General features: G+C 45.9%; 1 protein-coding gene across 1 annotated transcript in view; it reads left to right on the top strand.

The window, feature by feature from the left end:
* LOC138550118 (uncharacterized) overlaps positions 1–12,347 on the top strand; it is a 494,885-nt gene that overhangs the window by 364,395 nt on the left and 118,143 nt on the right. Inside the window, exons 21-22 of the mRNA XM_069642386.1 lie at positions 1,203–1,319; positions 3,008–3,105. Of these exons, the coding sequence (XP_069498487.1) occupies positions 1,203–1,319; positions 3,008–3,105 (215 nt within the window). The remainder of the gene's footprint in view (positions 1–1,202; positions 1,320–3,007; positions 3,106–12,347) is intronic.

The following is a 12,347-nucleotide window of genomic DNA, read 5'->3' as shown; positions in this document are numbered from 1 at the left end:
GCATTTTCCCACAAATGTATGTCGGGAGGGGGTTGTTTAGGTAGTAAGAAAGGTAGGTGGGGTTGGGGAGTTACGGGGGGAGAGTGTGTTCTCAGCTTACATTTGTAGTAAAATGTCCTAAAAGAAAGAAAAACCTCTTTTCTGTATCAATACTTTCTACACTTTATTATTAATTGATTCTGCATGTACTCACCAGTCCCAGCTCAGTAACTGCATGCAGTAGATACATGTTTTAATTGAATTCCTTATTTTTACAGACCCTTCATGCATGAATAAGACTACTTTGTTTCTGATGGTGTGATTTATTGACTAACCACACACACAATCCAAAAAGAAACTCCTCCTGCCCTTTCACTTCCTCAAGCATGCCTGTTCTGCGTCTATTCTTGACTGTGTAAAAGAGGGGATGGAAGTCATCAGTAGATACTAGAGCCTTTCAGAGAGGCAGCTGGAGCGGCTGTTCTGGCAGCAGCATTGCTGGAGCAAGCAGTCACATGGGAAGCCACATGATCACCATTTTATTCCTCATGATCTTCTGCAAATGTGTGTCCGACTCCTCCAAGAGTCACCATTACAGTGTAATGGCAGCACATGTAATAACCTTGCATATTATTGGCATTGTAAAATCTCAGTGGAGAACACAGTTTCAGAACTAATATTTCAATATTTCAGAAGTATCAAAAATTTCAGAAATAAATTGAGTGTAGATTTTCTGTTCATTCTATCAATCATTCATAGCAGCAGTAATTCCAGATTTGTCCTTGATCTACTTTTGAAATGCTTGTGTGGAATGAATGTTAGTCTAACTTGGCCACTACATAAACACTTCAATGAACGTATGAGGATTAGGACCTCTTGCATTTCATAGGTTAGAATCTGCAGATGTATGTGATTTCTTTGAATTTATTTCTCCTACTGGAAATTTCACTGAATCCATTTCACCGAAAAAAAACACTTCTTTTTACTTTTTCAATTTTATTGTTTTGTTATTATGAGGGGGAGACCCCCCGCTATCCCCCTAATCTGTCCCCACCCTAATTTATACCCTTACCCCACACCCCACCTATTATGCATTACACATATACTATTTCCCCTACCATTTCCGGTGAAATGGATTCGGTGAAATCGCATTAGGGGAAATGGTATTCGAAGAAATCTACGGTAACGAGAATACTCTCCTTTTCTCCATTTCTCCCTTCCAGGTTTACTCCATCGACAGATTCACCCTGAAGCTGGTGCTGATTGGATGGGCAGCTCTCAACCTGTTTGTAGAATCTGGTACCGAGAATGTGCCTGCGGCAGATTCCGCTGGACTCCAGGTTAGAACAGTTTGTGCTTTTGTTGCCCCTAACTGTGACGCTGGGTGCCCCCTCTTTAAGAGTGCACTGCAAACCAGACAAGCTTTTCCAATCTAGCTGTCTCTCAGAACATGCATGTAACACACTCAACTGAAATGCAAACAAGCATATACACCCAATGCCTGCTCTTTTCTGTGACTCAGAAGATGCCTGTGGCAGAGAGTGGCTATGGGGGCGATCATGAGAGTCCAGGTGAGGTTATGTGACTCCAAATGTGCCTGCTGTAGGGTTTGGTGGAGTTCAGGTGTGCTACAATGTGCTGAAGGCCGTGGCGACTGGCCATGGCCAAAAGCTATAATTAGTGGGCCATTGAAAATGTATAGCATATGAAAATCCTTGATAGTCAGTGAAATCAACTTGAGTTAAGAGAGAAAAACTTGAGTTAAGAGAGAGTTAAGATAATCCAATTTATCGATACAAAACCCATGAAATTCAGCGGTTTTGGGAAATGGCAATATTAACTCGGATTAACCCCTGTAACTCAGCCCATCGGATTAACAATGAGATAAAAAATTACATCATGTGTAGATCCACGAGAGGGGACTCCGAGATAAGATTGTTGTCACTTCCCATACTAGTGGAATTTCAAGGGATTTGTTGCAATAAATTGGTTTATATTAAGTTTCTCCTAATAAAGTTTTTTAACTGATGTGAAAGGGTAGATAGTCATATATTTCCTTTTACTTGTACCATGTTAGCCAAGAGTAATGTAAGAAGTGCTGATTTAAAAAAAAGATAACATGGTGATGCCTTAGTTAGGCTAACAAAGTAATTTATTTGCAAGAAAAACTGCGGGCTTGCTCTCAGAGGGGCATGAAGGGAGGGTTTAGTGTCAGTCAGGGCATGTGCAGATCTACCCAAGCACTGAGTACTGGATGTTTGGAGGATTCTGCTAGTTGATGCGCAGTCAGATCTCTGATAGATATTGATACAGTTTCCTAAACTCTAGGTTAGAACATCTTTTCAAGAACAGGGTCGGATGGGCCCTTCGGCCTTTCGGCCCGTGGCCGGGCCGAAATCATACCTGGAGAGTGGGGGCCAGTTTTTGGCCATGCGGTTTTGATAAAAAGAAATGTAAAAACATTATTTTTTTTTCAATTGTTTTTTTCTTTTCAAAAAGCCTTTCATCCTTCTTAGGTCGATAAATGAGTACCAACACATGTTGGGTAATATTGTATGCATATTTGTTCTATAAAAAAGAGCTTAAGCGTTCATTTGGCCTTGGATGTCTGCCTGGGTTCACAATAATTTAGTGTACTTAGGAACAATGCTATTTGATGCCACTTTCTGTTTTTTTAAGGGGTGAAAGGTCGTGTTTCATCGCTTCCTGGGATGTCACTTTGGGGTGCGGTCAAATGACATCACTTCCGGTGATGTCATCAGAGGTCAAGGGTTGTGAGGTGAGGGGAGGGGTGGGCCACTTTTTTGAAGCGAGAGGTGGGCCACTTTTTGTTGGGTGTCCGGGCCTATTTCTTGTACCAGTCCGACCCTGTTCAAGGAGAATGTTCATTGCTTACTGATACATACACACACACACTTGAGTCTGGTACCATGGCTCAGCTGTGACCAGAGGGCATTTGATCCGAGCCCCTGCAAAGTGGAGTAGGTTTGTTGTAGGATATGACTGCAGTGTCCTGTCTCCTCTTTAGATCTCTTTGAATGAAGGTGCCCACCAGATCCGGCTCTACCACAGCAGCCCTCCCACTGATCAGCCACTCTCAGTGCGAGCTCTCGCTGATGGAGGAAGGTAAATATTGCAAGCTTTACAACAAACATTTCATTTTTATACTTTGTCCACTCTCTCCTCAGGCCCACAGGATTGTATCACTTTAAAAATGACTAAATTTGGGTGTGCCATATAAGCTGCCAGGTAACTACTGTAAACTCTTTTAGGCATATACCATAAACTCTTTCGGGTACAAACTGGCCTACAAAATCCAAGTTGTGACACCTTTTATTGGAATAACTCAAAATATCATGCTGAGATGGTGCAACGCATTAGCTTTGGAAGATCCATAGACTTCTTCATCAGATGATGACCACAGAATGAAATGAGCAACATAAAAGTGCATTGCTAAACATGTCTTTCTCCAGCATGGGGTCTGGCATGGATTCACATGCTCATGAATATACTCTGTTGGGTGTCCGGTCATTTGGTCAAAAATAAATGGTTGAATGACCATTTGATCGAATCAAAATGGTCGAAAAAAAAAGGTTGAATGTATTTATTTATTTATATATTTTTTTGTTTTGGTTGCTTAAAAAATATTTTTTAATAAAGGAAAAGGGGGTTTGAGGGGGAACCCCCCATAAAAATAAAAAAAAAAATGTAAAAAATTTGACCTTTTTTTCCACCATTTTACTTCGATCAAATGGTCATTCGACCATTTGGTTTTCGACCAAATGACTGGTAACCACTCTGTTGTCAGGCTGGGAATCCTCGGTAAAAGAAAAAGTTTCACTTTCATTAACAACTATATTTCTCCTCTAAACCAATCACTGACCTCTGTGTCATACTACCCCCATCCAATGACAATCTTCTCCCTAAACCCCATCTATGGTGGCCATCTTTAGAATTTTACTGCACGCTTCTGTGTTGGGAGTCTTCGAGTTTGCGTCCAAGCTGTTTGCACTTTTGTTCATGTTTTCGACAGAAACAGTTCTAGTTTTGTTTCAGAGAAACCTGTGTGCTCTTTTCTTCATCTGCCGACAGCGGGGATCCGTTGTCGGTGAAGTTATGTGCCCCTCAAGGGTGAAGATCATCGAAGATTCTTCAAGGCCTTTTGGGTCTACTTCACGCCCTCCAACCATGACGGAGAAGAAGGAGGGAAGGTCTCTGATCAGTCTCCAGCGAAGACATAGAAGCGTCATCTGACACCCCCATTTTAATCTCCTTCTCCACATCGGGCCCCTTCTCCCCCAGCATACCCAGACATGGGAACAGATACAGCCACGACGATGGATGATGATGAAAATATTGTCTCAGGGTTCGGTTAATCGCCACATGCGCCACATGCTCCACATAGAGTGTCCCCACTCCATGATTACCAGGGCCCCCGAGCTATTACAGCTGGTGCCCAAGGAAACCAAGAAGGAGGGCTTTTTGTATCAAAAGTGCAAGGTCAAGAGGAAGACGATCATGGCAGTGCCTTTTCTAGATGATATTTGGGAGGAGGGCCTGGCCCTCATGAAGAACCGTTGTACGGTACAAGCCAAACGGGATAGGCTGGAGGAGAAATATAGGCTGCCAGACTCCGCACCCAAGTGCCTGAGGTTGCAACCATTTCTGGATTTGGTGGTATCCGCCGCCGCGAGGAAATGGTCAACCAACCCGTCCTCATCGTCTTCAGTCCCTCCGGACAGCCAGGGGAAAAGGATGGACACCATGGGAAAGAAGGTGATTTACACAACGGCGTCCATTATTAAAGCGGTCAGATACGACAGGGAAATGTGGTACAAGATGGGGCCGATTCTGGAGTTCCTCCCTGACAATAAGAAGATGGAGACAATCTCTCTCTTCCAGGAAGGAGAAGTGGCGTCGGACCGCGGCCTCACAGTTGCATTGGACATCGCTGACACAGGGTTCTGGCAAATGATGAACAGTGTCTGCTTTCGTCGCCAAGGTTGGATGGAAGTCACACATTTCCATCAGGAGGTCCAAGCGAAGGTGCTGGACATGCTCGTCGACAGGGAGAATCTTTTTGGGAATGTCGTCGACTAGTCCCTTCAGGCCATCAAGATGGACACAGAGGTACCCAGTTCCCTGGGCACTCTCCAGAAGCACTGATCGTCTTTTAGCTCCTCCAGGGGAAAGACGAGTAGATTTTCAAAAGGGTTCTCCATGTCATACCGTCAGCCGTCCAGAATCTCAACGCAGGAAGCATACAGAGGCCGTTCCCAGGCCTACGGTTGCGAGGACAGCGTTGCCGTCCCCTGCAGAGCAGAACGCCAGCGCTGAAGCAAGCCTGAACCGCCTGGGACGCCGGTCCCCCTCTCGTGCACCCCAGTGGGATGCCGGCTGACGAGGTTCGTTACCGAGTGGGGAAAGAGCACCACCAACAGATGGGTGCTGGACGCTCTTGCCCAAGGACACACCCTGGAGTTTCAACACAGGTGTCCGCGGATCCCTCCGGTTGCCCGTCAGGAGCAACACAACCCTCAGCTCCTGGAAGAGGTACGACCCATGCTGCAAAAAGGGGAAATAGAGCTTGTTCCCCAATGGCTCCGGGGCTCCGCAGTCTACTCCAGATACTTTTTGGTCAGAAAGAAGACAGGGGGCTGGAGGCCCATCCTAGACCTTCGACGTCTGCTGCAAATACCTTAAGTCCCAAAAGTTCAGGATGGTCACATTGCAACACGTGCTCGGCCAAGTGGAAAAAGGAGACTTCTTGACATTGTTGGACCTGGAGTTCATCTACTTCCACGTCCCCGTTCACAAGAAACATCAGAGGTTTCTACATTTCGTGGTGCAGGGACAGCACTTACAGTTCAAGGCCCTACCTTTCAGCTTGAAATCTGCCCCCAGAGTGTTCACGAAATCCCTGGCACCAGTAGCAGCCCATCTGGATCTACAGGGTATACATGTATACTCGTACCTGTACAACGGGCTGATTCGTGCCCGCTCACGGGAGCTGGCCGACAGACATACAGAGACAACCATCTGGCTACTGACGGATCTGGGATTCTCTGTCATCTTTCTGAAGTCCTGCTTAATGCTATCACGGAACGCGCTGTTCCTAGGTGCCAGACTCAATACAGTGTCTTGCCTGGCGTCATCCTTGGAGGAGAGGTAAGCAGCCATTCAAGGAAAGGCCAACGGCTGTCGACGACAAAGATGGCCGGGGTGTGGGCTATCAAGTCGTTACTGGGCATGATGTCATCCTGCATCTACCTTGTCCGTCTATGCCGGTTGCAGATGCGACCCCTACAGGAATTCCTGGACGCTTGCTGGATACAGGTGTCCGGATGCTTCACGGACAAGATCTCTCTCAACAATGAGCTCCGTCGGGTGATAGGATTGTGAGCGCCTGCTCCAACATCGCCCAAGGCATGGGATTTGTAAACCCCTCATGCCAGGAGACGATTACCACGAATGCCTCACTGGAAGGTTGGGGAGTGCACACCGGATGTCTGCCCGCCAGAGGCCTGTGGCTGCCGGAGGAGAGGGATGTTCATATCAACTTACTCAAGCTACAGGCAGTGTTCTGGGCCCTCAAGTCATTCCTACTGTCTCTGAAAGGCAAGGTGGTGAGGATCTTCATGGACAGCACCTCCACCATGTTTTACATCAGGAAGCAAGGGGGCACTCAATCCCCAGCTCTCACCAAAGAAGCGCAGGACTTGTGGCACTGGGCCATCAGACAGGGGATGTTCCTTGTCCCTCTCCACCAGGTGGTAGCCAAGAACACCATTGCACACTTCCTCAGCAGGGAACTGCACTCCTGCCACGAGTGGGAGCCTCGCAGGATGAAGTAGACCGCCTACTCGTCAAATGGGTCAGGCCCCAGATCGATCTATTTGCGTCAGCGGCGAACTCCAAGTGCCAGCCGTTTGCCAGCAGATTCCAACAGCTGAGAAGCCTGGGGGACGTGTTCTCCTTTCAATTGGAAGGGCAGTTTCTGTACGCGTTTACACCGTTCCCTCTCCACCTACGAGTCATCAACACACTCATACAGTGTCCATGCAAGATGATACACATCGCCCCAGCGTTGCCGAGGCAGATTTGGTATCCGGAGCTTCTCAGCCTGTCGGTGTCGCCTCTGGTCAAGCTGCCAGTGGTTCCGGATCTTCTCACTAGAGTTTGGAGGATATCAGTTGACTGTGGACTGCAAGGAGGTCCTCGCCACGGTCAGGGCGTCGTCGACTTTGAAGTGCTAAGGGCACAAGTGGAAGCATTTCGCTATGTGGTGCTGGTCACAGAAGATTACCCCTCTGAGGGTCATGGCCCTGCAGATCCTTCCATACTTGCTATCCTTGGCCAAGGCCGGACTGGCACACGCCTCCATCAATGTACATCGGGTGGCTATCTCCCGCTAGACCAGGTCTCAAGGAAGATCTTCACTTTGGTCCCACTGACTCATCAAGGAGTTTCTGAAAGGACATTTCTGATCTTTCTCCCAGTAAAGTACCTGACCCGGTGTGGGAACTCAACGGGGTTCTGACGAGGCTCATGGGGGCCCCCTTCGAGCCTATGTATCAGGCCCCACTCAAGTTTCTCTCATGGAAAATGGCTTTCCTTGTGGCCATCACCTCTGTCAGAACAGGTTGGTGATATACATGCCCTATCCTGCAAGCAACTGTACCTGAATTTCCACAAATCAAGTGTGGTGCTGTGTTTACGCACCTCTCTTTCATGCCAAAGGTTCCATCGGAATTCCACCTCAACGAGCCTTTGGTGTTACCTGTTTTTTCCCCGAAACCTTTGTCGCTGTCAGGTAGGGCCTTGCACTCGCTAGATGTTGCTTGTGCCCTGAAGTTCTACGTGACCTGCACAAAGAGTTTTCTGAAGACTTCACAACTATTTATGAACTTTGGTCCTGTGAACCAGGGGAAGGCCTTGTCCAAGGCTTCCGTTTCAAGGTGGCTCTCTGCCTGCATCACGCACTGTCATCAGTTGGAGAACCGACCGCGGCCCAGCGGTCTGAGAGTCCACTCCACCAGAGCGGTCGCTGCAACAACAGCGTTCCTGTCTGGTGTGCCCCTGCTGGACATCTGCAGGGTTGCTATGTGGAGGTCCACACACACCTTCACAAAGTTCTACTCTGTCGACAGGGATGCCAGGGAGGAGTCCAGAGTTAGCCAAGCAGTGCTACGCGACCTGTTCGCATGAGGTGAGCCTGTTCCGGAGGTAAGAGTTAATTGATTCTGTTGAACCTTGCCACCTCCCATGGTTCTGTAATGTTGGACTGCTATTTATTCATTATTCATGAGCATGTGAATCCATTCCAGACCCCATGTTGGAGAAGGTTTAAGTTACTTACCTGTAACTTTTGCTCTCCAGCATGGATCTGGCATGGATTCAAATGCAAACTGTCCCTCCGGCCCCTCTGCGGCTCTTCTTGGTCATACTGCCACTTTACATGATTACCAAATCTGAAGATGGTTTGCAGAGGAGGGGCTTAAGGAGCGGACTGTCATTGGATGGAGGCAGTATGACCCAGAGGACAGTGATTGGTTTAGAGGAGAAATACATTTTTTTTTGTGAAAGTGAAACTGTTTTTTCTTTTACCGAGGATTCCCAGCCTGACGACAGGAAATATTGATGAGATTGTGAATCCATGCCAGATCCATGATGGAGAACAATAGTTATAGGTAAGTAACTTCAACCTTACATTGCCGCAGGAAGAGTATGTTTGGAATTCTGTCCTCAAACAGCTACCTCGGCTACAGAGGAATATATCTCGGATTAGGACAGGCACTTATTGAAGACAAATTTACTTTTTACGTGGGCTTACCTTTTCTATCACAAAACAGTTGCATCTAGTGGCTTCACAAAATTAAGAGCACTGTTCAAGTGACATCCAGTAAGTTTTAAAAAAATATGAATGGTATTTTTTATCATATTGAAATGTAAAACTTAAAATCAAGTACATTGAAAGCAGAAAGTATTGGACCCCGGATTTCTTGCACTGATACACAATGATTAGCTGAATTAATAATCATGCTTGCCAGAATGTTGTCATAAAATACATTTAATTCGTGGTTAGAATAGGTCTGCCGACACATGTTTCAATCCATCCAGGTCTTTTTCAAGGCTGTATTGGTACAGTAATTAACAGTTGGTGCCAAAAAAAAGATATTTTGTATATATAAAACAAAAAGCATTAGTGATTGTTATTTTCACAATCAAAATCACGATTTATATAAGAAACAAAACATAAAAAGCAGAACATAAAAATCATGGTGTTTTTTGAGTAATCACGTTATGATCAACACAGAAAACATGATTTGTTCTCATATCATTTTGAAATGCAATTGCAATAATTGTTATCCGAAATGTAAAAGAAGTGGATCACATAAATATTCAAAATTCACACATTTGTTCGTATGTCAATTGGATAGCAAAACAAGAGAAATGAGGGTGAACAGGAAGAGAGAGAAAAAAACCCTTGTTGGTCTTAGTCATATTTAGTTTATATCTTCTGCTTAATTTAGCACAGAAGGCTTGCAGGCCAGACACAGAAAAAGCCTTACCTATAGGGTTTGAGAACTACCCATATTGTTGGGTTGGTTGAAGTATCAATTTGATGAATCTGTGTACAAAATTGAATAAAAAAGGTTGGACGTGTCCATATTTGACATGGGGTTGCAATTACCCTCAGGACCTTGGACCGTGGTACAATGGGGGCGAGGTGCAACTACGTGGTACTAATAGCGAATAGCACCATGGTCCATGCCGGTCACTTACCGACTCCGCCATGGCGGAATGGGGAATTACCGCCCCATTCCGAGGTTGACGGGGCGGTAATTCCCCATGCCGCCATGGCCCTTCCCCATTTCCATTTTTGCCCCATAGGGCTCAATGGGAAGGGGGAAGGCGCTAAGTATGGTGCCGCAAATTGCGGCACCGTACTTAGCACCAAGGTCCCTTTGCGGGTTGGTTTTTAACACCTGCAAAAAGCAGGCGTTAAAGTCTCCAACCCGCAAAGGGACCTCGTAATCAGGCGTTAAGGGTTTAACGGCGCCGCCACCTTTTACGGCGCCGTTAACCCCTTAACGCCTGGGTTGTAATGAGGGCCCTTGTGTCATCCTATTTAATGAAGAACAAGTGAAGTTTTAGGGTTAAAGCATGCCACCAAAAGGAGTTGTGTGGCATGAAAACAAGTGTTTCTTACACGAGTTGGGACTGTGCACATCCAGTGTTTGTTGCCCAATATTTAAAGGTGCCCGCTGGGCATGTAGCAGCTGACAGTAAAAGCAACTGGGTCTGGTGAGCGGTGTCGCTCTACCAGTTGGGTGCATATTGTACATTGAACAGCATGTCATTGCTTATCTCGAGGGGATCTCAGCACTACATAATCAGTTGAATGTTCCAGATCCCATGTAGATAATCCATGAGTATTAACACTGGTTTGAGTGATTATACAGTCTCCGCTACTTGTGCCTTTCGGCTGTGGCTAAATATTGTGCATGGCCTCTCGGCAGGGATGATCTGCTTGATGGTTAATGCTCCGCTGCGTACAGTACCTTTATGGTACGCCCCGACAGTGTGTGGGTGGGTGTCAGTGAGACACTAATCCGTAGCGCGCATGCGTGCACTGGGGAAGTCTTTCAATGCTGTGTTCATAGTTAGAACTAAGACATGGTGGTTGTGCAGTGAGAGCCTGCGTTAAAAGTAGTGTCCCTCATGATTGAGGGTGCGCATGGCCGGTGTGGGAGACAGAGATCTGGAGGGGATTAGCAGCCGTTGGAGCGCATGTGCATAGTCAATATAGAGGTGCGTTGCCATGGTTGCCTGACCTCTCTAGATAAATATTACATTTGCTTGGTGTTCTACCGCAATGGGTTGTCAAAAGAATAACACCGTTTTTTCTAATTTGTAAATGTTATAGATTCAAATCTTCTTTCATCGGGCAATAAGTAGTGGATGTGCAGATCATCGTAGAAGGCAACCACATGCTCATGGCTTGAGCATGTAAGGTTTAGGACATAAATAGCATATTCTAATGATATGGTCCAAGCTTTTGCAATGGGTCCCAGGCCCGGGTGCATGCCATAATGAGTTCATGCCTGGGGCAGTTTTACTTACCGCCTACTTGGTGTTGGAGAATCCTTCCTGTCGCTGATATCTGATTTCCCAGTACTTCCTAGATTAAGTATCTAGTGTTTTGTTGGGAAGGGATATAGTTGCTGGATGGCAGCCGGTTCTGTGTATCACACAGTTTGTATATAGGGCAGTGTAGATCTGCAAGAGGTTGAGGCTGTTTCAAGTTGTGTGTTGGTGTGTGAAGACAGCACGGGAGCTATGATAGAGCTTGCCATATCAATGGGTACTGGTGGCGATTGGAGTGGAATCTGTTGGTCTGCTAAGAGGACTGGGATCATGGGTGATCCATGGGAGAGGGGAATGATTGTGTATAATGGAAAGGTTATTCATAGCCCTGCTTTACAATTGTCCTGCTGAGTTACATTATTCACAGGAATACATTGAATTCATGGTCAGAATTTAAACCGTTGCTCACGCATCTGAAACGGCAGATTAGTCTTGCTTCTTGTTGTCTCCATTTTAATTCTCGGTTTCTGCCTCTGGTGCCACAGGAAACTGTCTGTAAACCGTTTTGTCATTGAGCTTGTGTTCTTTTTGCCAGTGTGTTGCTAGGGGAGCCTTTGGTCTTGTGATCCTAACTGTTATAACGTATGTCTGATCTAGCAAAGCTGGACTCGAGACACAGACCTGCTGTGGAGTCATTGAGTTTGATCCAGGTAGCTTTATTTACGTAATTACAAATGTACATCATCCAGTTTCTCTTGAGGGTATTTACAGTAGACAAGAGACAAGACATAACTGTAGAACAGACCCACAGGCCATCCTTCACACTCCAGCTCAGGCCCCCAACTGACACACTCAGAACATTGACTCACAGATGCACCCAACATTCTGCTGAGCTGCATTCATGCATCAACATTCTAACATCAAGCAATCCAGGCCAGTGACATAAAACAAGACTACATTACAACACTAACATACTCAGATGTTCTCGAATTCATATTTGAAGCTCCCTACAGGCATATTTTCACACACGCAGACAATATAATAAATCACGTATTTAGTGCGACAATGTATGTGTTCGTTATTAGTAAATCTACTGCAGTTCTTAAAATGTATATTTTGAGTATACATGTCAAATGCACATTAAGCAAGACCCACATTTGAAGAAAAAATAACACTTATCTAGCCTTTTGTGAGCCAATCCGCTTGCGGGCTATGATTGCTTGGCATGTAAGATGGGCTCAGTATAGACCGCAGTGTAGGAGCTCTACTATAGACCG

This window comes from Ambystoma mexicanum, chromosome 1q (genome assembly GCF_040938575.1).
Source record: "Ambystoma mexicanum isolate Mex_15411 chromosome 1q, UKY_AmexF1_1, whole genome shotgun sequence".
In the NCBI taxonomy this organism is placed as follows: domain Eukaryota; kingdom Metazoa; phylum Chordata; class Amphibia; order Caudata; family Ambystomatidae; genus Ambystoma; species Ambystoma mexicanum.
The sequence above is the reverse complement of the archived record's forward strand: the minus strand, read 5'-3'. Positions and strand labels throughout refer to the sequence as shown.